The sequence below is a fragment of the Melanostigma gelatinosum genome (genome assembly GCF_949748355.1).
Source record: "Melanostigma gelatinosum genome assembly, chromosome: 15".
NCBI classification, from domain to species: Eukaryota; Metazoa; Chordata; class Actinopteri; order Perciformes; family Zoarcidae; genus Melanostigma; species Melanostigma gelatinosum.
This window is the reverse complement of record NC_136648.1, coordinates 8,847,363-8,872,793: the sequence shown is the minus strand read 5'-3', so window position 1 is coordinate 8,872,793 and position 25,431 is coordinate 8,847,363. Positions and strand designations below refer to the sequence as shown.

General features: G+C 41.3%; 1 protein-coding gene across 2 annotated transcripts in view; it reads right to left on the bottom strand.

Annotated features, from left to right (window-relative positions):
• Window positions 1–529: 529 nt before the first annotated feature.
• Window positions 530–25,431, bottom strand: part of col11a1b (collagen, type XI, alpha 1b) — a 70,778-nt gene continuing 45,876 nt past the window's right edge. The window contains exons 41-68 of one of the 2 annotated variants that reach the window (XM_079285013.1): window positions 23,900–23,953; window positions 21,336–21,443; window positions 21,098–21,205; window positions 20,314–20,367; window positions 19,915–19,968; window positions 17,132–17,239; window positions 14,154–14,207; window positions 13,655–13,708; window positions 13,441–13,494; window positions 13,170–13,223; window positions 12,212–12,319; window positions 12,003–12,056; window positions 11,664–11,717; window positions 11,090–11,143; window positions 9,345–9,398; window positions 7,881–7,988; window positions 7,585–7,638; window positions 7,121–7,174; window positions 6,265–6,372; window positions 5,747–5,800; window positions 5,619–5,654; window positions 5,452–5,505; window positions 4,874–5,135; window positions 3,685–3,797; window positions 3,290–3,358; window positions 2,808–3,041; window positions 1,920–2,104; window positions 530–1,827 (exon numbers count right to left, since the gene is read on the bottom strand). In XM_079285013.1, coding sequence (XP_079141139.1) covers window positions 1,958–2,104; window positions 2,808–3,041; window positions 3,290–3,358; window positions 3,685–3,797; window positions 4,874–5,135; window positions 5,452–5,505; window positions 5,619–5,654; window positions 5,747–5,800; window positions 6,265–6,372; window positions 7,121–7,174; window positions 7,585–7,638; window positions 7,881–7,988; window positions 9,345–9,398; window positions 11,090–11,143; window positions 11,664–11,717; window positions 12,003–12,056; window positions 12,212–12,319; window positions 13,170–13,223; window positions 13,441–13,494; window positions 13,655–13,708; window positions 14,154–14,207; window positions 17,132–17,239; window positions 19,915–19,968; window positions 20,314–20,367; window positions 21,098–21,205; window positions 21,336–21,443; window positions 23,900–23,953 — 2,319 coding nt within the window. In that variant the 3' untranslated portion in view covers window positions 530–1,827; window positions 1,920–1,957. Of the gene's footprint in view, window positions 1,831–1,919; window positions 2,105–2,807; window positions 3,042–3,289; window positions 3,359–3,684; window positions 3,798–4,873; window positions 5,136–5,451; window positions 5,506–5,618; window positions 5,655–5,746; window positions 5,801–6,264; window positions 6,373–7,120; window positions 7,175–7,584; window positions 7,639–7,880; window positions 7,989–9,344; window positions 9,399–11,089; window positions 11,144–11,663; window positions 11,718–12,002; window positions 12,057–12,211; window positions 12,320–13,169; window positions 13,224–13,440; window positions 13,495–13,654; window positions 13,709–14,153; window positions 14,208–17,131; window positions 17,240–19,914; window positions 19,969–20,313; window positions 20,368–21,097; window positions 21,206–21,335; window positions 21,444–23,899; window positions 23,954–25,431 lie in introns of both variants that reach the window. The other variant, XM_079285012.1, reaches the window with a different exon arrangement.

Genomic DNA, 25,431 nt, shown 5'->3' with positions numbered 1-25,431 from the left:
TTGTTGGCAAAAGTCAGTGTTGAAAGCCGTCATTATGATGCTCTCGCTTGTTTGGAATTGTTTTCCTCCCAAATGCAAACACTTAAATTAGTCGATCATTTACAGATTTGCCTCTTTTTTTTTTGATGAAACACTGAAACCTAACTGTGAAACTTAAGAAAATGAACGAGACACACCCAAGAACCTAAATGTTGAAAGGGTCACTCACTCACAGGTAGGTGTCTGTAGTCACTCAAAACCCCTCACGGAACATCAACTTTTGGGCTAAAAGACCGGTGGTTGTAAAATCCAATTTTCTTTTTACGATACTGTGAAGATCTTTTTCGTGACGTGGTCCGACTGTATTTCCTTCAAAGCCAGTGGTGCAATTAGGAAGACCAATCAGCCTGGCCATTGTTTTAGTCATCCTGTGTTGGCACATAAGATCTCAGCATGCAATGTGTGACCATGCATTAAGTCTCGATAGTGTTTAAACGGACTCAACGTGCTAAAAATGAATATAGGATAATCTGTAAGTGAATGCAAACGATTGCAGTGTGCATTTGGCCAAGCACCAAATATTTATTTCCATTGTACATAGTTTGTAAACATACTATAATTACACAGGTTTGAAAGCGGCTCTGAAGTCTATGCTAGCATAGCTTTAAGCTGAAGAGGTGGAGATGCAAACAGATCTTCATTAAAGTCAAAAAATCTGAGTCAGAGAAAGAAGGGGAATGAAGGTAATATGTTCAAGGCAGGGCAGAATCACAAAAGACCACCAATTACTTCTGCACTCAAATACAGACATTCAACCCGGCATTTTTCAGAATCCAGTTTTAATATTTTTGAATGAACAATTCAAGGCACAGGAAAACATTTTGTTTACAAATAAGAAAATCGACAGGGGTTTTTTCGGGGGGTATTTTGAAAAACAAACAAACAGTTTGACAAATTAACCTCCAAAAAAAGAAAAAAAGGTTTTCTTTTGTTAGTTACTACAAATAATCAAACTTGATTGTGTCATCAAGATATAAGCTCAGTTGAAGACGAGCCAAATATGTTTTTAAATAGAAGCTGAGGTACAATATAACATCTCGGTGAGTGATTTTTTTTCTTACAATATTTATATTAGGATCTCATTTTATTATGGCTTAATATCCTGATGGACATACCAACTGGTATGTCATGAAAAAAACAAATGCTTTTAGTTTTAAACGTCACGTTCCAGTTAGGTTGTCTCTCACAAAAATCAGATGAAAGTCATATTATTTACACAAAGATTATTTTGTTTTACTTACAAATTGGAATGTTTTCAAAAGACATATTTCTTGACAAATTAGTTTGTAACACACATCCAATATATTCATTGGATTTTATTTTTATATAGTTCACCAAATATTTATTTCAACTCTAAGAGCTGGGGCACATGCACGTTTTTAGAGTGGATTCGGAAAGAAACAATATTATACACAATAACAATAATAATTACAGTTTTATCAAAAAGCACTTTTTTTGTAGCACCTTGAGTGTTTTGTGATTCTGCACAAAAGCACCTCTGTGGTTGTATTCAGAGCAGCACCTGGAGCATCCAGAGAGGGAGGCATGGTGGGAGGAGAAGGACAAGGGGAGGATGGGGCTTGGGTTTAGTGGATCTTCTCTTTGTTGCTAAAAGTGCGCAGCTGTCCGCCACGGCATCAAATGTCCTTTTCCTGATGTCACTCCCATTACTGCATGTAAGTTAAAGTCATGTGATTCTGGCCCTACAAGGGCGAGGAGTAGTTTCCCCTGGTCAGCGACTTCATGACAGGGCCTAGAGGCACTCTTCTTCTCCGGGCTCGAGTGGATCTTCTGGGCAACAAAAGAAAACACATGTTTTTTTGCTTGGCAGGGAGAGAAGGTAGGATGTTGGATCTCAGCATGTGGGTGTTGATATTTACCCTCTGACCCTGTCCTTCAGCGGGGAGTAGGTGTGTGTCTAGCCCAGGAAACAGACGGGGCCGACCTCAAAGCCAAACCTCTGGTTGGATTCCCCAAAGTCATTCAGCATGACGTCAATGATGGGCAACTGGTCGACGCGGGGAGTGTTGATCTCCATCACCGTCTTTGAGTAGCCCTGCTTGAGCTGAGAACACAAAGGACCGGCAGTTATTTAGTAAGGTGGTGCAGTATCATTCACAATCTCTTAGCGGACTTTCATCATCATTCAAAGAAAAAAAAATGTGTCTTCAGATTTTTCTGTAAAAAAAGAAACAAGGGGTCTTAATCACCTTGAAGAATGAGTTACAGAAAATTAATGAATTTCTGCAAAGATATTGATTTTTACAGACAATCAACCAACAACCGTTTTGATAACAAGCTTCTGAAATGAGAAAAAGTCAAAGTATAGTGTCACAAAAAAAGTAATGACATAGTACTATATCATAAAAACTAGAAAAGTCATATAGGTAAGTATAAGGAATATGAATTCATATTATAAAAGCTATAAAAAAGCCATGTTGTATGTCAAGAAAAAGTAAAAAAGGCAAAGCATAGTCATAGGATAGCATGTAATAAAAGTCATTCAAAAAGGTATAGTATGGTGTGTCGTTAAAGAAAAATCTGAGTATATCATTAGGGTCATTATAAAGTAAAAAAAAGCATTTTATGGTAACTCGTAAAATATCATACAGTATTTCCTAGAACTCAAATTAGCGGTAGACTGCCTCTACACTGTACAAACATTGTTGTATGACAGTCGGGCTCGTTTGTGAGGACGAGTGGGATTTCTCTGGGATTCAGGAGAAAAGTTTTTTTTGCAAACTGAAAGTCAGATAATGAGTATTTACCGAGCAGCCGTCCATCAGAGGCTTGATGAAGGGATTGTTGTCGTAAGACATCTCCTCATCGTTGGAGCCCAGGAAGCGCAGTGACTTGTCGTAGCTGTCAGCCATGGCGTCGTACCAGGCCACAGACTGATGGCAAATGTAGGTGAAGTTCTGCCGTGCCGAGGAGCTCAGCAGCTTCAGGAAGGTCATCTGCACTGTGTTGATGGTGTTTTCTGCCATGTCATTGTAGTTCAACTAGGGACAGAGAGAAGGGGAAAAGGATGGAGAGTGAGGAGGGGTGACGGGATGGTTTGAAATAAAAGTTGGAGAGGAGGTAAATAGGAAAGGATGTGAAAGGTAAGGTAGGGAGATGTATGACAGGGAGGCAGTGTAGGAAAGGAAGAGTTACAATAATTGAGACAAAGAGAAAATGGATGTGAACATCTACAGGTAGGTAATAGAAAATAAAATAGGACATTTAAAAGTCACGTGGGGTAACTCACAATTTTGCCACGTTTAAATTCACTGAACCATGAACCTGGAAACTCCTTGGGCCAGTTGGATATTCTAACCTATATGATAAGAAAAGGTTAGACGACAATCAGAGAACCTCAAAATGTTTCACTTTTGCAGTAGCTGTACACAGATCTCAATTAAAATAGCTGCAAATAGCTCCTACGTGGTTTCTAGTAAACCGGTTTCAAATTGTCATGTGGGATTAATTAACATTGCCTCTGTCAGCTGAATGAGTGTGTTCAGAGTACACGGCTGCAGAATAGACAGATGCACATTTGACTGGGAGGGTTGAGTCATGCATGATACTGTGTGTGTGTTGCTGAACACACCATTTGTTTCAGGTCTGTATTTAACAGTTTGTTAACGTTTGCCCGTTACTTACTCCTGTGGACTTCTTATCTGGATGGATGCACGTTTCTCCGCCTGCTGTGAAGTTACAAAACACTTTAATGGAGTCTCCGATACAGCCCTGGTTTGGATCAATCCAGTATTCGCCTGCGAGAGAAAGAGCGAGAAACAGCCGTGAGACAGAGCCAGCGCAAGGGGTGAGAAGCACAGCTTTGGAGTGAATACGACTGCTGTTTAATGTCCACATATCACAGCTCAGCTGTTTGAAAATACACTAATGTTTTATGTATATCAGCTTTTGTGAACATGTCCACAAGGCGGTTCAAAACTGTTGTTTATTATTTCCAAAGTAATAGCTTTGGTTTACAGCTGCAATGAATCAATCATTTGATCACAATGAATCGATCAGCAAATGTTTTAAAAATGCATTCATCATTTCGGTCGTTATTCAGTCAAAAATGACAAACATTTACTATAAATGTTCAATATTGGTTGTGTTACTGTGTTACTTCAACAGACTAGAGAGTTCACCAAATGACGACATATAACAACAAGAAAACAAATTGCGACTCAAGAATGTGAAGGGAATCTTTAAAAATATAAAAGAATGATTTGGTTAACCACACAGAAATAAAGGGTGTGCGGATTCAAATAACATAATGAAATGCTTTGCTGGAACAAAACATTTGAAACACGATGTAAAAACCTGTATTATTACAGCATTAGTTCTTACGATCACATTTAGTTCCCCTAATAGTGACCTAAAACTTTACAATCATTTTTTAAAATATTTTTGTTACTTTCTAATCTTTGATTTGTGCGAATGTTTTTAAAGAGAATATTAATTACAAATGAAGGAAATTCCTTTTTTTTTTTTAATCCAAAGGGTTTCTCAACACTGACTAGTGCCGGTCGTCTTCCTCTCATACATCCCCAACAACGTCTAGAACCAAGTACCCGGAGAGGTGACACTCAGGACACGAAAGAACTTTAAAAATCACTTGCAGCTGCTTATAAAAGTGACAAAGATGAGCATTACAACATGTCTCATCAACTCCTCTCCCTCTCCTCAGGATGTTGGCAGCTGCACAGTAAGAGGACGCTTAAAGAGTTTCAAGTGACTAAATTCAACTCAAACTGTTGAAGTAGAGCATAGAGTAAATGTTGTGCCACTACAACTGTAGACCGAGTTCCACTGTTGATGAATTCTGCCTCTGTCCTACCATCTGGATAGTCCGGCTGGCTGAGGTGCAGGTCGTTGCAGGTCCTGGCAGGGTTGTCTTGGGTGCCGACGGGGAACTTCATGCGCTCGATGTCCTGTTTGAGGTTGTTGAGGGATCCGAAGACATCCTCCATTCCCTCCATACCGACGCCATCTACGCCGTAGTCTGCTAATGCCTCGTCTCCCTGCATCTCAGCCTGCCGCCTGGTCTTTCTGGAAGCCTGCTGGATGGGCAGCGGCTGGATGATGTCACCAGGTGGACCCTGAAACGCGGAGGTTAAGGTCAAGCACTTAATTACTATCGATATATATATATATATATGGTTTCCATAGCATGTGCAGCCTTTGTCAACTTAAACATTGGCTGTTGAATCAGTTATTTTCATGATTCAACAGTGAAAAAAAATGCCTTCAAATTTCCCCAAGGCCATTGATACAACTAATTGTCTCTACTCCAGTGATTGCAGTGTTCAATCATAATGCTATAGTTAATGCACATTCAGAGCATTTCTGGAGTATAATGTGCGTAACAATAATGCTTGGTTGGAGCTATTTAAAGACAATAAACGGGTCACTTACAGGTGGTCCAGGTGGTCCAATCAGTCCATTGTCTCCCTTCTGACCTGCTGAACCCTGACAGAAGACAAAGTGCCGTGGTCATAACTAAAAAGAACCCCATTCTCATAAAGCACATGACGGGCAAATGTAAGGCTTAAAACATTGAAAAGAATGAAAACATAACTTACATATGATCCCTTTGAACCTTTCTGTCCTTGAGAGCCCTGTTGAAAATAAAATATTAAGAGATGAACAACAGCCACGATGAAAAAAAGGTTGAAAAATGTTTTGATCAATAAAAATAAAAGGAACTTACAGAAATACCGGGGGGGCCAGGAGGGCCGAGAGGACCATGGGAACCACCAGCACCCTATGACAGATAATAGATAATGTCTTGCAGTTAAGAGATATAATATATTAACATGAATGCAACACACAATATGACAAATACTTACAAAATTACAAATAAAATAAGTAAACATTCAATGCAAGATGGGCTCTATTGTTACGCGTTACATCGGACAAAACTCTTCACACATGTATTAAGAACTTTTCTGTTTCAATGATCTCAGAATCATTCATTTTGACACCAAACATTTCTAAAACAATATTTTCATGCGATCCTAAAATGTGTCATAAAATAATTAAAATGCAATATTTGTTTTTGTTCTTTATCCCCTTTTACTATATCGTGTTATTGTGGGAAGATGACCTAAGTCTCAGAAAGTCACACTTTTACGAATACATTTATGCAGCGCTATGACTTCATGAGATTCACATTATAGTGGAGACGATGAGTATATTTGAATAAAGCATACTCTGCCTGACACTTACAGAATCACCCTTGCCACCGCCAGTACCCTGAAGTCCAGGCAATCCTCGGTCTCCCTTCTCTCCAGACTCACCAGGAGGTCCAATGAGACCGATAAGACCCGGATGACCCTGGAGGAGGCAGAGACGACAATAAAGAACAAAGAGGGAGACAAAAGCAATATTTGTACTAATTACGTATATGTATATAAAGCAACCTGTTACATTGGCCCTTCGATATAGAGTATATTTGCCCTCTCCACCTTCTGTATTAATGTTTACAGAAACAGTCTGACCTGTAGACATTGCATGTTTTAGTTCCCTGCTGTATTTTCCCTTTTTACATATTTAGTCTTTCACCTACTTGTTCGTACATTGTAGCTAAATGTTAAAGTTTTAATTTCTGTTCATTCACCATCTGCAGAAAATGAAAGCAGTTTTTCAAAGCAAAACCAAAATGCATATTTTACCTTAAAGTTCAAGCACAATGTCTGGCCGGATGACCACAGTTCTACTCTCATGTCTGCCGATAAATAATTAGTGTGTTTATGGTGGTCGTCATATTTAACAATGGCGGCCTGTCTCGGCACCTGCTGTTTGGCAGAGTTATGGTCTGACTACTGCATGCTGGCATTTAACCAATGACCACGACAGCGATAATATTACTGGACTCATACATATTCATTCAGTGCATTAAATCACTGTGTGAAAGCACAAAGCAGAAGCTTGCTTTATCCTTACAGGGATAGACTCAACAAAGAGATGGAGGCAACAGGCCCAGCCGTTTGCTTACGTTGGAAGCTGCAGATAAGGTGCATAAGCAGATATGAGAAAATACACAATAAAGCAATTTGAGATTCGCATCGTAATAATATCTTACCTTCTCTCCCTTCCATCCGGAGTCACCTTTCATACCAGGAAGTCCAGTGGGGCCCTGTGGAGGGAAAGAGTCAGTTTGTGAAGCATAACTAGCAGTGAAACGAATACACACGATGTTACAGCGACAGCCGTCACAGATCTCTGCATCGGTGGTGCCGCTTCTCCATTCCTCCTTCAAATCAACTGTATAACATCAAATGTAATGTCTTGTCTAGCCGACAGTCAACGAGTCATTCAGCTGACTCAGCTAAATTATTCAATTGTCAAAATAGTTTATTTTTCTCTGAATCGACTAATTGATAACACGCTGCAGCGCCACAATACTGTAATGTTATGACACCAAAATCTGGTATATTTTAACATCACATTTGTTTTTTCCACAGATGACCAATGTCCCTTTAATGGCTAAACAGCAACATAAGACCTTTTTAACAAGGAGTGAGCAGGTGGGAGAACATGTCTTACTAAAGGTCCAGGAGGGCCGCCTTGACCAGAAGCACCAGGCAGTCCTTGCTCACCCTGAAAATAAAGAGAAATGAATCACAGTATTTGGCTAATAACACGAAAATAATCAAATTACTAGATTTAAAAGATACTAAACTATATTTTAAGAAGCAAAACATGTTCAAAAAGTATCCATGATACCAACATTCATTATCAACCATGTAATCTTCTCCATACAGATGAATTCAATAAATTCCATGTGTTGTTGAAATGTGAAACCTGTGGCATAACAAAGATCTTTGGCAAAAGGTACTCACAACAGGACCAGGAATTCCACGCAGTCCCTCAGGACCAGATTTTCCAGGAGGCCCCTGAGGTCCCACAGGTCCAGTTTTCCCATCAGGACCCTCGGCACCAGCTTCTCCCTGTAAAACATCAGCACAAAATAACAACTGGTCTGGGCACTTAAAGGTATTCTTTGGTTACAGTTGTTAGTGACGAACATGTTGAATGCATTTTCAAAAAAAACCTAAAAACAATGAATGAAAACCCAGTACGTCCTTGTGCAGGAGATACAAAGACGTTGCTACACAGTGAAACTATCCACACAGTATCTTGTTGTGTACGGTCACATGGCAACGAGAACTTCATCCAACTTGATAATTAAAACAATCCTGCAAACAGAAGCCACATTGTTCAAAAAGAAAACTCAGATTGGAAGGATTCGAGGATTTGAAACATCCCAACAGATCAAATGTTACCAGATCTCATCTGTTGTTTCTGAGCAGGAGAAGCAAGTTTTTATGCATAGAAGTTCCAGAGATGTCATATTGACTCGGGGAAGAGGAGGAAGGGATTAAATTGCTCTGACAACCAATTAGGCCTGGATTTAAACTCGAGGATCACCGCGCAGGCTCCATCAAATCAACTCTAATCCTCTAACTCGACGTGGACAGAAAGTGCACTTTGTATGTGTGTGTGTGTGTCTGCGTGAGGGATGGAGGACGACGAAGAACAAATAGAACAAGCGAGGCTACGTCTGATAGTTATCAGGCTTTCTGTCGGTGCTTTTCTTTGAACCAACTGATTTGCAGACAAACTATTTCTTTCAGGCACACAAAGACATTTCTTCTTTGATGCTCTTCAACAGAGCAAATGTTATGGATTTTAACAAAGCAATCAAATCCGCTAATAGCCTCAAGAAAACTCACTGCTTCTTCGGTGAAAACAATTCGTACATTTTTACAGCTATACAGGATCTGCTGTGAACACATCAATGTACAGCTAAACAGGATATTATAGGAGCGGTTTTAAATCGATGTCACTGTTCCCCTTATACTTGTCTGTTGGACATCTATCTGTTCAGGCATTTCACGGGAGGAAAGAAAGGCAACATAAAGGTTCCCTGTGGAGTTGTAGACCTCTAGTAGCACGATGGATGCAACATCTTTTTTTAATGAATGGACCCGTTTTGTTGATCTCGTCTACAAGGACACACATGCACACAATACACTGCAAGCTGGTTGACCTGGATGTAAAGAATGCTGAAATCAAAACACTTCATTTGCAAATGTTTTATGAGGAAGAGAATGCATTCGATATGCTTGTTTAACCTCAAGTACATTGTATCAGTTTGTTTCTGCACTGTACTTTTGCTCTGGTTTATGCTCTTAGATGCTTGTTTAAAAAAAGGAGATGCACTTATGACTTCTGGTGGCGAGTAGTTCTCTTGAACACCCATGTTGAATAATTTGTAAAAGTCCAGACTGTTGACAACTTACCTTTGATCCCTTTTCTCCTTGTCTGCCCTCCTGACCTGCTGATCCAACAGGACCCTGAGGAAACAACAATACAAGATTAGTTTGCATTTATAGTTTGTACATTAAAAACAAATATCCAACTATATCATTGAATAAAAAAAAACAAACATAATTATTCTCTAAAGGGGACATTTTCCAACATTCGCTGACGAGCGTTTTTTTCGTGTGCATACTAATTGTTCGGCTGATGCGTACCCTGACCTTGAATCTTTTCAAAGAGAGAGGGTTATGCAGGACCAGGCAACATCAGTGCGAGCACATTGCCCTACATTCCAAACATACTGGGCTAGAAGCACATCAGTATTTGCACCAAACAGCCTGTGGTCAAAACCTTGTAAGTGGACTGTCATTCGCCATTAGAAACCACAATCAGATCGACCAAACACAAGCCACTGGTCTTCAATGTGGGTTACGAGCCCTGGCAACTGTGTATGTGCATTAGTGAAAGTGCATGTGTGTGTGTGTGTGTGTGTGTGTGTGTGCACCCGTGCGAAATGGAGCTAGTTTTATCTATGATATGTACAATATTCAGTTTAGTCCAGTGGTTGTTGACAGTGGTTGTGCAATGATTACAGAGGGAAAAATAATTCCCAAGACATTTTTTAGACTTATCTTTAATCTTTGCTTTTTGTGAAATATTGAATAATTGTACCACTTTGGACCTCAAACTGTTATTTCAGCGAAACCATCATGGTTTAGGAGGGAAATATTTCTGTGATGTGACAGCTAACAATTGTTGAAATTGTTTTGTTTTTTTGAAGAGGCCACAGACCAATAACGTTGTGAGTCCCTGGTTTCATTTTTGGCAAACAGAGTAGTGTGTTATACAAGCTTATAGGGTGTTTTTAATGTAAAATCTTAATCCAAACAAGTAACAATTTACTAAAGCTGTCAAATAAATGTATATTCCCTTCTGAAATGTCGTGTCGTAGAAAGAAACATAACATTTAATGAAATAAAAATGAAAATACCAAGTAAAGAACCTTAAATATGCACAGTGCTTGACAAAATATACTTAGTTATTTTCTGTCAATGTTTATTTGTGATCCAAGCTGAAAAAAATGAGCAAGATGCGCAGGACCTGTGTTGTATTTGTACCGTGTACTGTCCAATGACATGGCAGCTGGATGACACGTTCACTGAGCATCATCTCTGCTAAAGTACAACAAACTAAATGAATGTACTTTAAACATCAACGTTTCTATTCTCTCATGCCATATTGTGCCAGCCTTTCATACCCTACATTAATGGCACGTGTTATTGTTAATTGCAAAACATTATTCGAGTAAATGGATTGCATTGTAAAAAACGCCATGCTGGAGAAATGAAATAATGTCAGCCCAAGTCTGATGTGACAGAAAGGGCATTGAGTGCCAGGAACTAAAGTGGCAAGTTCATTTCCTGACGTTAGCAACAGCAGACGTCTGACTGCTTTGCATTCACATCACTGCAAGTCAAACTCCCGATACATCAATACTCTCTTACAGTATGATCGTTGTCTGCAATTACTGGCTATTCCAGACATTCTCACAAGCTGAACTGAAGGGCACCATTTCCTGTCAGACTAAAACTTAAAATCCAAACATACAGTAGTGGGTCAAAATAGCTTGCAAGCCTGTAAGAGCATTGCGAATCTAAAAATAGAGAACATCTCAAGAGTGTAGCAGAAGTTTCGTCTCATGCATCATTTTTGGAAATGTACTCACCCTTTTGCCTGGAGGTCCTGGTACTCCAGCCTCACCGGACGGACCTGCAGGGCCCTAACGTAGAGTAGATAGAACATTTAAATACACTTCACAAAGATTGAAGAGTTTTTGTTTTATTGTGAAATATCTACAATCTTGCAAAAACGGATCGTTACAGAATTGAACATATCGGTTTTTTTTGGTCTTTTTCACACGTTTCACCATATTGTTGCTACATATGCTTCACTATTAGCATGACCAAGTGAATTCCAACACAACTGAAATTGAAATGTACAATAAACTGCAACATGATATCAAAATGGCGCTGCTAGTTTTATTTCCATAAATGTACAAATTCTCAGATTTTTTATGTTTAAGAAAACCCAAAATGAAATGACTAGATCCTCAAAATGCTGCCAACTAAAGCTCCTCTACATTCTCAGGTTACTTCACAAATTAAAAAAAAGTTATCTTGCTGTGTTCTTGCACATGATTGTGTGTATGCGAAATTCATGTTCGTGTTTGAAGGTGACAGGCCGGATACTTTTCATTTTAGTTGGCAAGTTTTCACAACTTGAGCTCAGGTCAGACTTACAGGTTGCCCAGCATCTCCATCGTCCCCTTTGTCACCCGATAAACCGTCAAGACCCTGAAGCAAAATGCACAAATGACAACACCAGTCAGCTCTTGTACTGTACTCACTGTATGTACTGAATGCCATTTCACATCACAGCTGGGTCTACATTGACGGCACATTCAATACATTCACATACAAACAACAACAAAAACCTCCTTCACAAAATGGGAAAAATCAAGAATGTCACATTAAAAAGAGAAAAACAAGAACTTATGGGTAATAAAGGCATGTATTGCTACTCGCTAAATATACATCATAATAATAAATATAAGATTGACTGAGGGATGTAGCACTTACAGCAGCACCAGGCTCTCCAGGGGGACCAGGGTCTCCTGGGAAGCCGACAGGACCCTGCAGACAGATCGAGACACAGAGAAGACTTGATATCTGACATTGCCTCGAGAACTTGTCCGACAGCGGACAGCTCGACTGACTAATACGACACTGTATTCTGCAGCTGACAGCTTTAATAATGCATCAGTCACGGCCGTGTGTGCGAGACATACAGGGTTACCCTTGGGACCGTCATCTCCAGAGGGTCCGCGGGCACCGGCGGGTCCAGCAGCTCCAGGTGGGCCAGTTTCTCCCTTCTCACCAGATTCTCCTCTGGGTCCCTGAGGGAAAATGCATCACAAGCTTGTCACCATGAAGAACACATGAGGGCCATTCACACACAATAGCATAAGGCACGAGACACGTGTGTCGTCAAATCAGTCTCTCCATCTGGCATTAAAACAAAAAAACAAAAAGTCTTGTTCTTGGAGCTGAATAAAAAGAAACCAAATAGTCCACAAACAGACAACACTAAGTAGCCATATCATCTTTTGTTTTGCTTTAGTAATAGCAGCAACAGTGTCTTTAAAGTCTTGGCTCTGACTAAGAGCCGCAATTGGAGCATAATTACAAACCCACAATCGTTAGTTGGCCCATTAGAGCAGAGAGCTTCTCCAGTCGATGCCAGCATGGCAGCTTTGAAATTGACCTCGATGTGAAATGCACCACTTGCTCGATCTGTCACCGTAAAACAAATGCGCGGCAGCAGGCGGATACATCAATACCGGCTGATGGACTAAGACTCAGGGATTGGGATTGGCGCGTACCTATAACTAAGGTGAGGCCTCTCTGGTCTACACAATCAGTGCTTGGCTCTGAATACCTCACCGTGACTTATACAACTGGAAAGTCAAAAGCTGAGGCTCTTTTGCAGGCAAAACCAGTGCGCTGCGTTATGAAATTGATGTTGTGCTTATTATGCGGGAGATGCCCTTCCAAATGAATGTTAAATTCATTGTGAGAAAGTGGGCTTCCTGTCATCTAGCACTAATTATGGTGACATGAAACACCAGACCGTTATTCTGGAAAACTCCCAAGCTGTTGTGACGCTTTCGTCACACAAAATAACTCGGAGCGTATTCTGACTTCATATCTGATATCGTGAGTGTTTTAGCGTGACACTGTACTTACTCCGATACCAGACTCTCCATGTGGTCCTGGGTTGCCAGCTTCACCGGTTTCTCCCTATGACATGACAGTGAAAATGTGGATTATCACACCGGACAGTGTTATCAGGTGGCCAACGTTTTGTTTGTATCTTCTACTTTAATGTCAAACACACAAACTGTGCATGGCAGTGAAATGGCTGCTTCCTTCAGGAGCACAAAGAGAAAACAAGACAAAACAAAGGAAATAAAAGGAATGTACTTGAACAAGCACTTCCACAATCAGCTGCTCTTACCTTCTCACCAACACCTCCCATTGCACCAATACCACCAGAACGACCTTGAGCACCCTGTGGATGAATCATAATGAGGACACTTGGCGATTATCCAAAGAAAGCAAGATTCACACAACAGAAGTGTGTGCTTTTTTTTTAACAAACTTGGTTTTTATTATTATAAGTATAACTGATGCCTTTAAAAAGAAAACAATTAAATGAAAAACAAACTTACATTGGCTCCGCTTGAACCCTGAGGGCCTCTGGGGCCAGGAGGACCATGTGGACCCTGTCAGCAAAGATCGAAGTTATGTGCACTATAGTAGTGTTGACAATAATTGTTTTCTTTATAATGCATAAGGCAAGCCTAACATGTGCTCAACATTACAAAACATTTAAAAAAAAATCAATCCAAAAGAATCACTTGGTGCTACAGTATGAGTGTTTTTTTCAGAACCTGAATCAGAATTAGACTTTATTCAAAAATGACTCGTGTGCAAGAAATTTACAAACATACAAAAACGAAATATATCGACTAAGTTTACAGGGAATTGAGAAAGCAGAACAGAATACAACTAAAGATTTGGGACACATGCATCCCCCAAACCAAATCTACAAAACTGGTAGACAACAGCAACATACTGCATGGAAACAAAGCATGCAAAGTGTTCACCAGTAGAAATGTTTGTCAGTAAATCAACAGAGAGAAAAGTCACTGACAGAGCTGCACTCACCATTGCTCCAACGTCTCCATTCTCTCCCTTCTCACCAGGAGGGCCGGGCAATCCCTGCAAAGAAGACAAACACTCTTCAGAACAAAGAAAAGGGTCAAGAGAGGCGGCAGAAAAACATTTGTTGCTGCTCATTAAGATGCACAGATGATGTGTATTGAACAGTGAGCTTTAGGGTGCAGTGTGATGGAAAATGCTTTAATACAAGCAGAAGAACCTCCGAGTGTAAACAGGCAATTAGTCAAAAAGGACACCTATTGTAATTAAAGGGTATGGGAAGCTTGGGTATAATCAGCCTGTGTAAATTGCAGGGTGGGGGAGCTCCATCCATCTATGTCCGCTGGAAAGTGGAACCAAAGAGGACGGTGCAGGTGGTATGCATTATCCAGTTTTGGGATTCAATCACGTTTGACAAGAACAGTTTGAATACAGCTTTGGAAGGAGCTCTCATTTGCTATTGTAGCTTATTGTTTATCTGCATGATTGCAGTTATTATATAAGCTCCGATGACGGAGCAAGCGGCAGTTATGATAAGTTACTGTGAAACTGAAATGACACGGATATCGATCATCGAGATCACGTATGTGTAGTTTCAGCCCATTTCGTTTGATTTAGTGTACCTCTGGAATGGCCGAGAAGGCGAATCTATTTCAGATTCTGACTGGGACTTTAGTCACAGTGATAAAGCAGCAAACTATTTCATGCGTCATGTTTGGATGTGATGAGCTCTTGATCAATGCTCAACTTGCTACGCTCTTTTGCAAAAATACATGTACTAATGGATTAGCAGGCCAGAGAGAAGAGCTGTGTTGTGAGTAATATTTAAACACACAAACAGACAAAAACACACACAAATCCACACACAACGACTCTTATTTGCTCGTATATCAGAGCAAATTATAAACAAATGTTTCCTTATGATTTGGCATTTCCTAGCCATGAACTATAGGGACAAATCTGACATTAAGTCACATCTTCATCCACATCTTAACCTCTTGATCTGAAGAATTCATCCACTCAGCGAGGACTCCATCATTCCACGGCAAACACTGCCCTAAATGATGGAAGCCTTTCAAAGCAAAGCCATTCGTTCCCCATCGTCAAAAATCATTAATGCTACAGATAATTGAATTGAAGAGCTGAGCTCGCAGTGGTTGCTGCCATCTATTGAAGGGCAGCTTAGCCAAACATAATTAAAAGAGTGGAGATGGAGTGCATTATGCCCAATTAGAAGCCAATTGCACTTAATAACAACACTATCTGGCCCTATTGACCAGCAGGGCTTCTCTCTCATTTCATTCTCCACAAGTCCTTGGGTAATTGACTTCTAATTATTCTAAAATGTGCCATTTCTTTATTCATTGCCACCAATGCAAGTTCCTTCAACTTCAGCTCATTGGCTTAAATGAGCCAATGCACTGCCCTGTTGCTCTTCTCTTCCTCTGTTGCAGTTTTGAGGAGAAGGAAGCTGAACAGAGCAAAGTGATGTGGAGCAGGAGTCACATTAAGCTTTGTCTTCATCTCAGAATTACACCTTTATGGGAGAATTTAAAAGCTAACACAGAACGTACTATGTAGTTCATTTCCCAAAGTGAGACGATCACTGTTCTCCAAATCACATACTTTTTCTTTTAACTTTGTGCAGCAGTACATACTGCAGCTGTCCTTAAAAAGTACTTTTGCATACAATTGGGACATACTACTTCATTATGACATTGTACATTGAACTTTGATCTGTGTCGGTCTGAATAGCCAGAAAAGCATGCTGGCTTGCATACTGCAAAATGTGCCCGGATGCAGTAGGACATCCTGGTATTTTTGGCAATAGTATGGCAGTATGTTTATCTTTTGCTTAATGGCAAAAAGTGTAGGCACAAGAGACAGTTGCACTACGTTCTCACTCGCATTTATTCACTATTATCTTGAAACAAGAGCAAAAGTCTGGTATAGTCAGTGAAATGACTCAGCAGTATCCGTTACACAGTAATATCTACATGGAGTTTGCTGATATCAGTTAACATTAGCCCCCATAGATACCCGTTGTACAACACACTAAGTTGGGTTTTTATCTGCAATAACCCAGAGTGTATTGAATCAAGGAAGGGTGCATTGTTATTTGTTATTGTTTTTAGTTTTTGCAATTTGCAAGAGTAAGAATGTGATACCGCTCTCTCAAAATGTACATACCGGTAGTATCATTTCAATACCAAAAATGGCTGCTCATACTCTATTCCAGGAAAAACACTTTCTACAAATCAATGAACGTCTACCATGAAAAATATGATAAATCACCACCGATCAATGTTTGTTGAAGTGGATAAACGGTGGCTTATTTATTGGTAAAAGCCCTAAAATGTCACTCTTTGATACCTGACAAAGCAGATGAGTCCATCCTAGTATTCAAAGCATCCCAACTGCCTCTTTTCTCTAAACCCTCTAGGAAATGAATACTGTATGAGTATTGCAATCTATCTATTATGAGACATATTTTCAAAAGATAAATGAATCCATACTATACATTGATTCAAATATCTGATTGAATACAGGCAACCACAGGATGGTCTCATATTTGTCCTGGCTGGGAGCACTGCAAGGAAGTGGCTTACTGCATGACAATGTGATGGAGTCTGAGTGGAAAACCAACGGCAGGCAGTCTCCACTCCACCATTCATGGAGCGGCAAAATGCCAAATGCCAAATGTTAGCGGTGGTGATGGATTTTGAGCACTGCCTATGCTATCCTGGAGGGGGGGGGGGGGAAGCATTGTTTGCCCAGGAGCAATGCAAAGTGTTATTAGGAGCCACGGCTGCATTAATAAATGATGCTCTATTTTGATGTAAATGATGTAAGGAGAGGTGAAATGTTGTCGGTTTAAGGGGTTTGGAGGGACTCGTTCTACTCCGCTTAGCTCTGAAAGAGGGAAAGCTATGTGTGTGTGTGTGTGTGTGTGTGTGTGTGTGTGTGTGTGTATGTAGGCTTACCTGGAGTCCGATGGGTCCTGGTAGACCGGGGAATCCTCTGGCTCCCTCGTCTCCTTTCTGTCCAAACATACCCTGCTGTCCTCTTGGTCCAGACTCACCATCACTGCCCTGTAGGAGGTCAGAGCTCGTTAAATCTAAACATCTTTATTCTCATCTACCGTTAGCCAAAGCTTTGGCAAATGCAAGTCCACAAATACTGGCATCTATGTGGAATTTGATTTGCCCTCTTAATCCTTTTCAAGGTTATGGAGCATATCCAAGCTCACGTGGGAGAGGGTGGGTCGTATTTAAACACAGATTAGGACAGACAGTTTACCGGAATGCCTCTTTCTGAAGGTTACTTTTTGCAATTTTACCCATCCATCAATCCTCCAGACCCACATATTCTTGCTAAGGGTCATGGGGCGGTGGAGCTTTTCTCAGCATGCACCCTGGACAGGCCAGTGCACTCACAGGTCATTTAAAATTGGAGTCAACGTGCACATGTTTTGAGCATGGAAAGCTATGTTTGAGCATTCGGACGACAATGCAAACTCAAAACAATAAGGACAAGGGTGAGGCAACAGTTCTAGCCATGGATCCACTATGGTGCTGGGCTACCTGAGGAACCATCAGTCAGATTACCAAACCTCTTCATCAGAGAATGCATGATACAGTAAACGATAGCCACAGGGTTATGGTAAACAGTGTATGTGAAAGATGCTGACTTCCTCTGTGAAGTCAGAGGTGCATATGGCTTCAGAGGATAGTAAGGGGGGACTACAGGGAAGGAGCGAAGTGCTGACAAACTGGGAGTTTTCAGTTCAAACGCATGTCAGCACTTTAAAGTGCTTGTGGAGCTCTTGCTGAGCTCTGGGACGTGTAGGCAGCCTCAGGCACTGCTACTGAATGCAGAGCGGTTGAGACGGAAATGTTCGGTGATTACAGGTATCGCGGGCACAGCTTTGAACTGAAGAGTCAGAGACAAGGTAGACTAAAGTTGAGAGAGGCTTCAACCGAAAAAAAAGTCAAAAATCTGACTGCCCCCGACAGCTCCTCGGGGAGATCAGAATCAGAAATTTGTCATTCGAAGTTTGTCATTCATTGTAGCAACTTCCACCACTATTTCAGTTAAAACAGTGGCGCTCTTTGATTGATGGAATTGGATGGAACTGCCGAAACAACATGGAAGAAAGCCGCAAGTCGTTTTCATGACCAAAATGTGAAGCTTGGTTTGCGTATCTTGCTTCTACAACTTCGAATGAGAAGTATATTCTCCAGGACTGACAAATTGTATATTTAAAAACTGTTTTCTGAATTAAAGCTGCAACGGAGTAGGAACCACAAAAGTATGTGCATTCAGCACACATACTGAAGTTCTAATTGGGAAAATGCTTTCTTAGGGGCTTTAATCATCATAATTCAATGCACAATCATTTCTGGACTCCGCAGTCATTTTTATTCGGGTCTATCTGAAATTTGAAGTGTAGCTGTAATTGAATGAGATACCTGTGGCTATAAGAGATACTTAGGCCAGCAGGCTTCACACACATGCTGAGGCAAGTGTAATGTATGACTCACCTGAAGTGCATCAGACATATTTTATGTTTAGACTGCCCCTGGAAAAAAATCTAAGTGGCTATTTCTTTTGTTGTGTTATTAAAGTTTTCATCACAAAATTGTGTTTTTCCACTGCCAAGTGACATTTCAAAACATTTTCTTATACATTTATGTCTTTTTATTAGACACTGTGGAACACAAAAACACAATTGATTGATAGAAACGGATGTTTACCACATCCTGATGACGATCAATAATGTTTGATTCCAACTGCTCGCCTTAAAGAGAATACCGGTGAATGAGCCGTTGTACACCTTGTTCAGTCTAAGCTAAAAACAAAACTGGATCATTCATTTCCCCTGCAAACACCAACATGTTTCCAGGATTGAGAGGTGAGGTAGATGGTGTCGTCAAAATTTATAACAGCATCAGGACTTGCAATAATATAAAGAGGGCAGATAATGGTGAAATTACACAGCACGAGTCAGGTCTCAGTTATGAAGGGATGAATACACGAGCAGACTGACTCACCACGATAAACAACTGTGAAATAATTTGTTATTCAGCCTGGGTGCACTACCTGCTCGCGGCGATCCGTCTCACCCGGTCTATTCTGGCCCCCCACAGAGCCCCGCAGATGCTGAATTTTTGCTAGAATGGTTGTTAAGGCCTGATAATTCAGAGCAATGAGCTCTCGGTTGCCCTCAGGCCATCAGCTATTGTAGAAACAGGACTTTGTCCTGCTGTGTTAATGAGATAGATGAGTAGGGGATGTTCTGCAGCATACAAGGCAGCATGCTCCGCTAAAACGGGGTACCACGTGAGGTAATACAGAGAAAAGATGCATTGCAAAGTCTCACACAGGCGCATGTTTTAAATATGTTTTTGCGGTGTATGCGTTTCTATGAGTTGTGTGAGAGTTTTTAAACTGATTCTTTTTACATTGTTTAGCTGTTCTAAAACATGGCTCCCATTTCCTTCAATTCATCAAGACTCTAATCCGTGTTTTGATTCTTTGTCGAGGCATGGAAGAGAAAACTTTTTCTGCATGACTTCTAGGTGACACAGAGTGAATAATTGACACAAATGGTCCTTGGATTTTTTGAGTAAATATTGGTGTGCGTGGGTCAACAGGTGGTCATTTGTTGCTCTCTTTTCTTCTTGATTATGACCTCCATTAATAAAAGTCAGTGTCATAATATTTCGCGGGGGAAAGGTTGACGTTGGGAGGAAGCCATACTCACAGCTGGACCAGGAGCTCCGACCACACCCTGAAGACCGCTTGAGCCTGGCGGACCCTAAAAACATAAAGAGCAATGGAAAGTTGTTTATTGGTTACTGGGATCCCCTACTACTTGTTTGCACTCACACATTATACGGGAAGCAATACACATGAAGGAAACACAGCAGCAACTCAGATCATATTGTACATGCTGCAGATTGTTAACGGCAAGTTAACCTCAGATGAGGTCGTTGTAAACTGTGTTCACTGTGTTCTTTGATTTATTCAGCTCATGTGATAATTCAGCAAATCAAATTTGTGTTCTTTGTTCAATTAGCATGATTTATCATTCAAAAATTGCCTTCAAAAAAAAGAAGAAGAAATTAAGGAAAAGTAACAGAGATAGAAAATAAAGACTCACAAGTTCCCCGTTGTCTCCTTTGCTTCCCTTCTGTCCGGGTCCGCCAACTTCTCCCTGAGGAGCAACACAAACAGCAGAGCTCACATCTCTCTCGTCCATCTTAGAAGGCTTTCGCCTCCCATGTTTAGTTAAAGTCCAATATCTTAAAGTGGCACCTCTACCAAGAGTGGGTAGTAAATATTTCTCAAGAGATTCTAATGTGATTGGCCCACAAAGACCTTTGCTGAGTGTTTGCAATTCATTGATTGGCTCCCTGTCTAAACCCATTGCCACTATGATTGACAAAATGGTGTGATGGCAGACGTGACTGGGGTCGGTGGTTACAAATGCAAGGACAGAGACCTGTGTGTTCAGTGTGGATGTGGGATTTGCTGGTCTGAAGGTAAACTGGGTATGCATGTAAACTATTGACCTTTTTCAGTACATGCTTGTCGGATTGTGTTCACAAATGCTTTTAATGCATCCAGAGTGTGCTTATTGTGTTTACTGAATGCAATGATCTGCAACTGCGCAGCAGCCTTTGTGAAATAGCCACGTGGTGTCATTGCAACAATAGACAGAAGTACAAAAGTACCAAAAACAGCATTTACATAACATCTTCACAATTTAGACACATTTTGAAGATACTGTCAGTAGACATGCGTTGTATTCTTTGATGTTATCATTGTATTTTTCTCTTTTTCATTGAACTACATTGTTCTGATCTCATTGTGAAGGAGCTGCTGGTTACAGATGGTGAAATGTTGAAATCAAGGATCACGACAGTAGAACATCTTTACTCCACCTTGTCACCGTCCTCTCCAGGGGGACCCTGAGGACCGGCAGGACCAGGAAGACCAACAGGACCTTGAATGCCATCACGGCCAGCAGGACCCATGGGACCTTTCTCTCCCTAAACACATTACAACCATTGAGAAGTGTCACATTATCATCAGTCAAATCAAAAATGTTCCTCAAACTTTGCAGTGTAAAAGCAAAAGTGAGAACGCTTGACTGAGTGAGAGTCAGATAGAAGTACTCACAGGGCCTCCTTTTTCTCCAGCAGGGCCAGGTGGTCCTTGGGGGCCATTGCGTCCTGTCAGACCAATGGGACCTCCGGGGCCAGCAGCGCCTCTCTCTCCAGGAGAACCCTGTCACCGAAGAACACAGACCCATCAGTCACTGCTGCATCATGTGGCAGCTAACTGGAGAAGCCAATTTCTAGCAGGAAAGCTGAATGTCACAAAAAAATGTGAAAAGCATGAAAACTCTGACTTCATAGGAAGGCTGCACTAATTACAGACATTTTCTAAGACTACCTTTTCAACAGACTATGGCCATTATAATGTGACGTGTCTGAGGTTACTCAATCAAAAAGGCTGCCCTTTACACAAGGACGCTAAAGTTGAATGCCGCTTTTGCAACAGGCACAAATTAGAATATATACAATACAACCTTTCTATTTCATTACTTTTGAGAAGCAATAATAATGTAACCTATCACTGAAGAAAAACAATCGACACAAAGAGAACTTTAATAAAAGTATCTAGACTCTACTGTATGCCTCAAAGCATCACAAGGACGAGAGCTGTGCTGATGAACGGAATCTTATCGAACGAACAGGATTCTGCTGCTCTCCTCTGCCAAGGCCTTGTGGAAGGTCTTTCAATTCTTTCCCACATCAGCGTGTATTATTATTACCCCACTTTTCACTGTGCTCAGGTGGCTGCTCATCACTGTCCAGGTGACCAAAATCACATGAACGGTGACTTCATCTTTGAGCAGCAGTTTATTGCGGCATTCTCCTTCTTAGGTCTCAGGCTGCTTTCAAATAAAACGTGCATGTGTTCAAGCCAAAGACTCACCCCGATGCGCTCACGCACGCACGCACACACGCGCACACACGCACGCACACACGCACACACGCGCACACACACACACACGCACACACACACACACACACGCACACGCGCACACAGTGATTCAGCTGTTGATGGGAGCTGCCACCTGGCACTCATGTGCCTGGCCCATTTCATGACAGACATTGCCGGTGACACACACACACACACACAGCACCCAACTGTCACCCCCAGCCTGCCAACCTGCCCGCCAGGACACGCATACAGTCGCTCACACAACTTTCTTTGACTCATATAACTTTGCCTTCTTTCTTTCTGCTTCTCTCCCGCTCATTTCACCCATGTATCTCTCCCACACATGTGATTCTCTGGCAAAACTGCAACAGAAAAACTTTGTGTTTGTGACTGAACTTGTTGTATTCAGGCTTTTGTTTCTTTTTTTCTGTGCAGTTTCTTGGTGTTTCTCATTCAAACACACACACACACACACACACCCCTCTGTAAAGACTATGAAATAGCAACACGCAGCACACACAGACTTTCCCACAGCACAGCAGCAGCTCAATCTCTGGCAGGAAATCGATGGAGTGAAACATCAGATCTCTTATGTGTGTGGGCATTGCATAACCGCCTCCTTTTCAAGGAGTTTTTTGTTTGTCAAACACTGTCAAAACAGCCTATCACATGTTTCCATCCAATGGCTCACTTTCAAGGCAATTTAAGAGAACTATCTAATTTCGCAGTGGAAATGGTTTCACTCATTCAGAGAACGCTCCTCTTCTTCCCTTTCGTCATCTTTTCATCCGTGCTCTGCATATCCGCCGTCATCTAATCTGGTGGTGCTCTGTCGCTGGTGAGCAGGGGCAATTATCGGGAGCCTGGGTTTAACGCTTGAACAAAATGTCAGACAGTTCAAAGCTGCCTGTCAGTCAGCTTTCTGTTCAGATTCACCCACCGGAGCTCACAAGGCTTCTCGTCACATATATCACGAAATGCAGGAGAACGAGTGCCCAACTTATTTATGGGTTGCAGTGCGACTCCTGCTCCCTTTCACAGCCCTTCACTATGCAACAGCAACAGCAGAGTTTATGACTGCAGCTACAGCATCTAAGAGGATGTTGCTTACTGTGATAGGTGTGAAGGGTACATCAGTGATGAAGTGCCCATAAATCACGGAGAAAAACACCCTAAGTGTATTGAGTGTAATTATAACTGAGTGGAAAGTTTCTCTAGAAGAAGTGGTCGTATGAAAATCAAAAAACAAGACACTTTCTCCGTAACTACTAAATGTGAGAGGAACACATCCAAGACCAATCAAGTGACTGGTATGAAACTACTGTAGTTGTTAAATTAAGCAATTATTAGGCCATTCTTCAAGATGATGTCGTTAATTTCATACCTATAAGAATATCTCTGAGCTGTTCCTAAAACACAATCAATCAATCAGCATATCAAACGTCAGTACACTAATTTATAGCCCTCCGATTTTGATCTGTTTATGTTTCAAATTCAAAAATTACATTTGACATTTAATATCACATTGAATACTAATTGACAAGATTTCAACGATTGATTTCAATGCCCTCCTCTACCACCCGATACACTGCAGTTTACATAATGCGTGCGGCTGAATGACCGGAGAGCAGAGCACAACATGTGCGACTCCATTTTCCAAAAGCACGAGTCACTTTTCACCGTAATCTCTGTGGCAGGAAAGACGGGGTAACCATAGTGACGGGGCTACTTACGAAGGGGCCGGGGGGACCCTGAGGCCCTTCTCCTCCCTTTAAGCCAGCTGGACCCTGAAAGCAGAGGACAGGAGCGGGTTAGATCTCGTTCGCACTGCAGGCTGAGCTCAATGTCATTCATAGAGCAGTGATGGCAGCTGTCAAATGGGCCTTTAAATGTTACTGTGTGCGTGTATCTGTGCACACGCGTGGAGATATGCGCATACGTATGTATGTGCATGTGTGTGTGTGTGGAAGGCTTAGATCCAGGCATCTCAATTTACTGAGGCAGCAGGTCATTAAAGGGTCAGTTCGCCCAATTGAGCTTTTAAGCAGCTGGGTGTGTTCTGCAGGAGTTCAGTCGTTTTGGATTTGTTGTGATTCACCGAACTCAGAAAATAAATTGAACAATAATCATTTAGTGACACTGAAATCCTTATGAATGACATAACAAGATTTCATAACATGTACAGACTTCAGTTCAACTGCAGCAGAGTAAAAAAAAAAAAAAAACTATTACCTAATAAATGATGATATATCCTGCTCTGTTGGCATATTTATATTATCAATGCAAAACGAGTCCTTCAATGAGCTTCAAAGGAAATGAAAAAGGGAAGACAAGGTTCTGAAGCCTGCGGTGGGCCACAAGTTCAAGTACAGTCCATCTATCTCTGGACCCGGCACCAGGAGGCTGAGATTGCATATGGAAAACACAATTCACCAGAGGCAGCAAAGACTTTCATTATAATAACTAATTTACAGGCTCCGACAGAGGGGGGGGGGGGGGGGGGGGGGGGGGGGTGCAGTCCCCCGGGTTCCACATTTCAGCATGGTGCATTAGAAGACTGGAAGGATCTTTCTTTGCCACACACGAAAAAAAGTTATTTATTGGCTCGTATATTGCTACTGTGCCTTTCCTCAACAGTGAGTGATGTGAGGAAGAGTGTGTACGTGTGTGCACATGCGTGCATTAATCTATTTTCTTCTCTTTTGGACAGATATAAACTTGTGTGTGTGCTTGCACTATTCTCTCAGCAAATGGAAATGGATTCACTTTTTTAGGTTCTTGCTCATACAACAGGTGTACATGTTTATGTATGTTTACGTCTGTGTGTGTCTGGACTTTAAGAGAGAGTGGGAGGCTCCATTTGCTCGTGTAGACTCTGTGTGTGTGTGTGTGCTGCCTTTATGAAGAGAAAGCCATCCCTCTGCACACATGGCACGAACATAACGGTGGTAATAAGTCTAGGCTGTGTTGTTGAGTACTCTCTTAATGGTCAGCCTTAACACAGACCCACTTCTTTTGGGAATTAATTTGAGGTTACTCAGCAGGCTATAGGGTTTATGCGATATGCTCACAAAGTCGTGGGTGTGAATCGGAATCAGAGGGCTTTGACTCACGATCGAACACAAGACAAGAATTCCTGAAAGAAAAGGATCTGCAACTAGTGCAGCTCTAAATGTGGAAATAATTGCCTCTAAAATGCACAGACAAACAGCAAATCACAGACATTTTACTGATGAGCTGCATTCATAACAAACGACAACCAGCT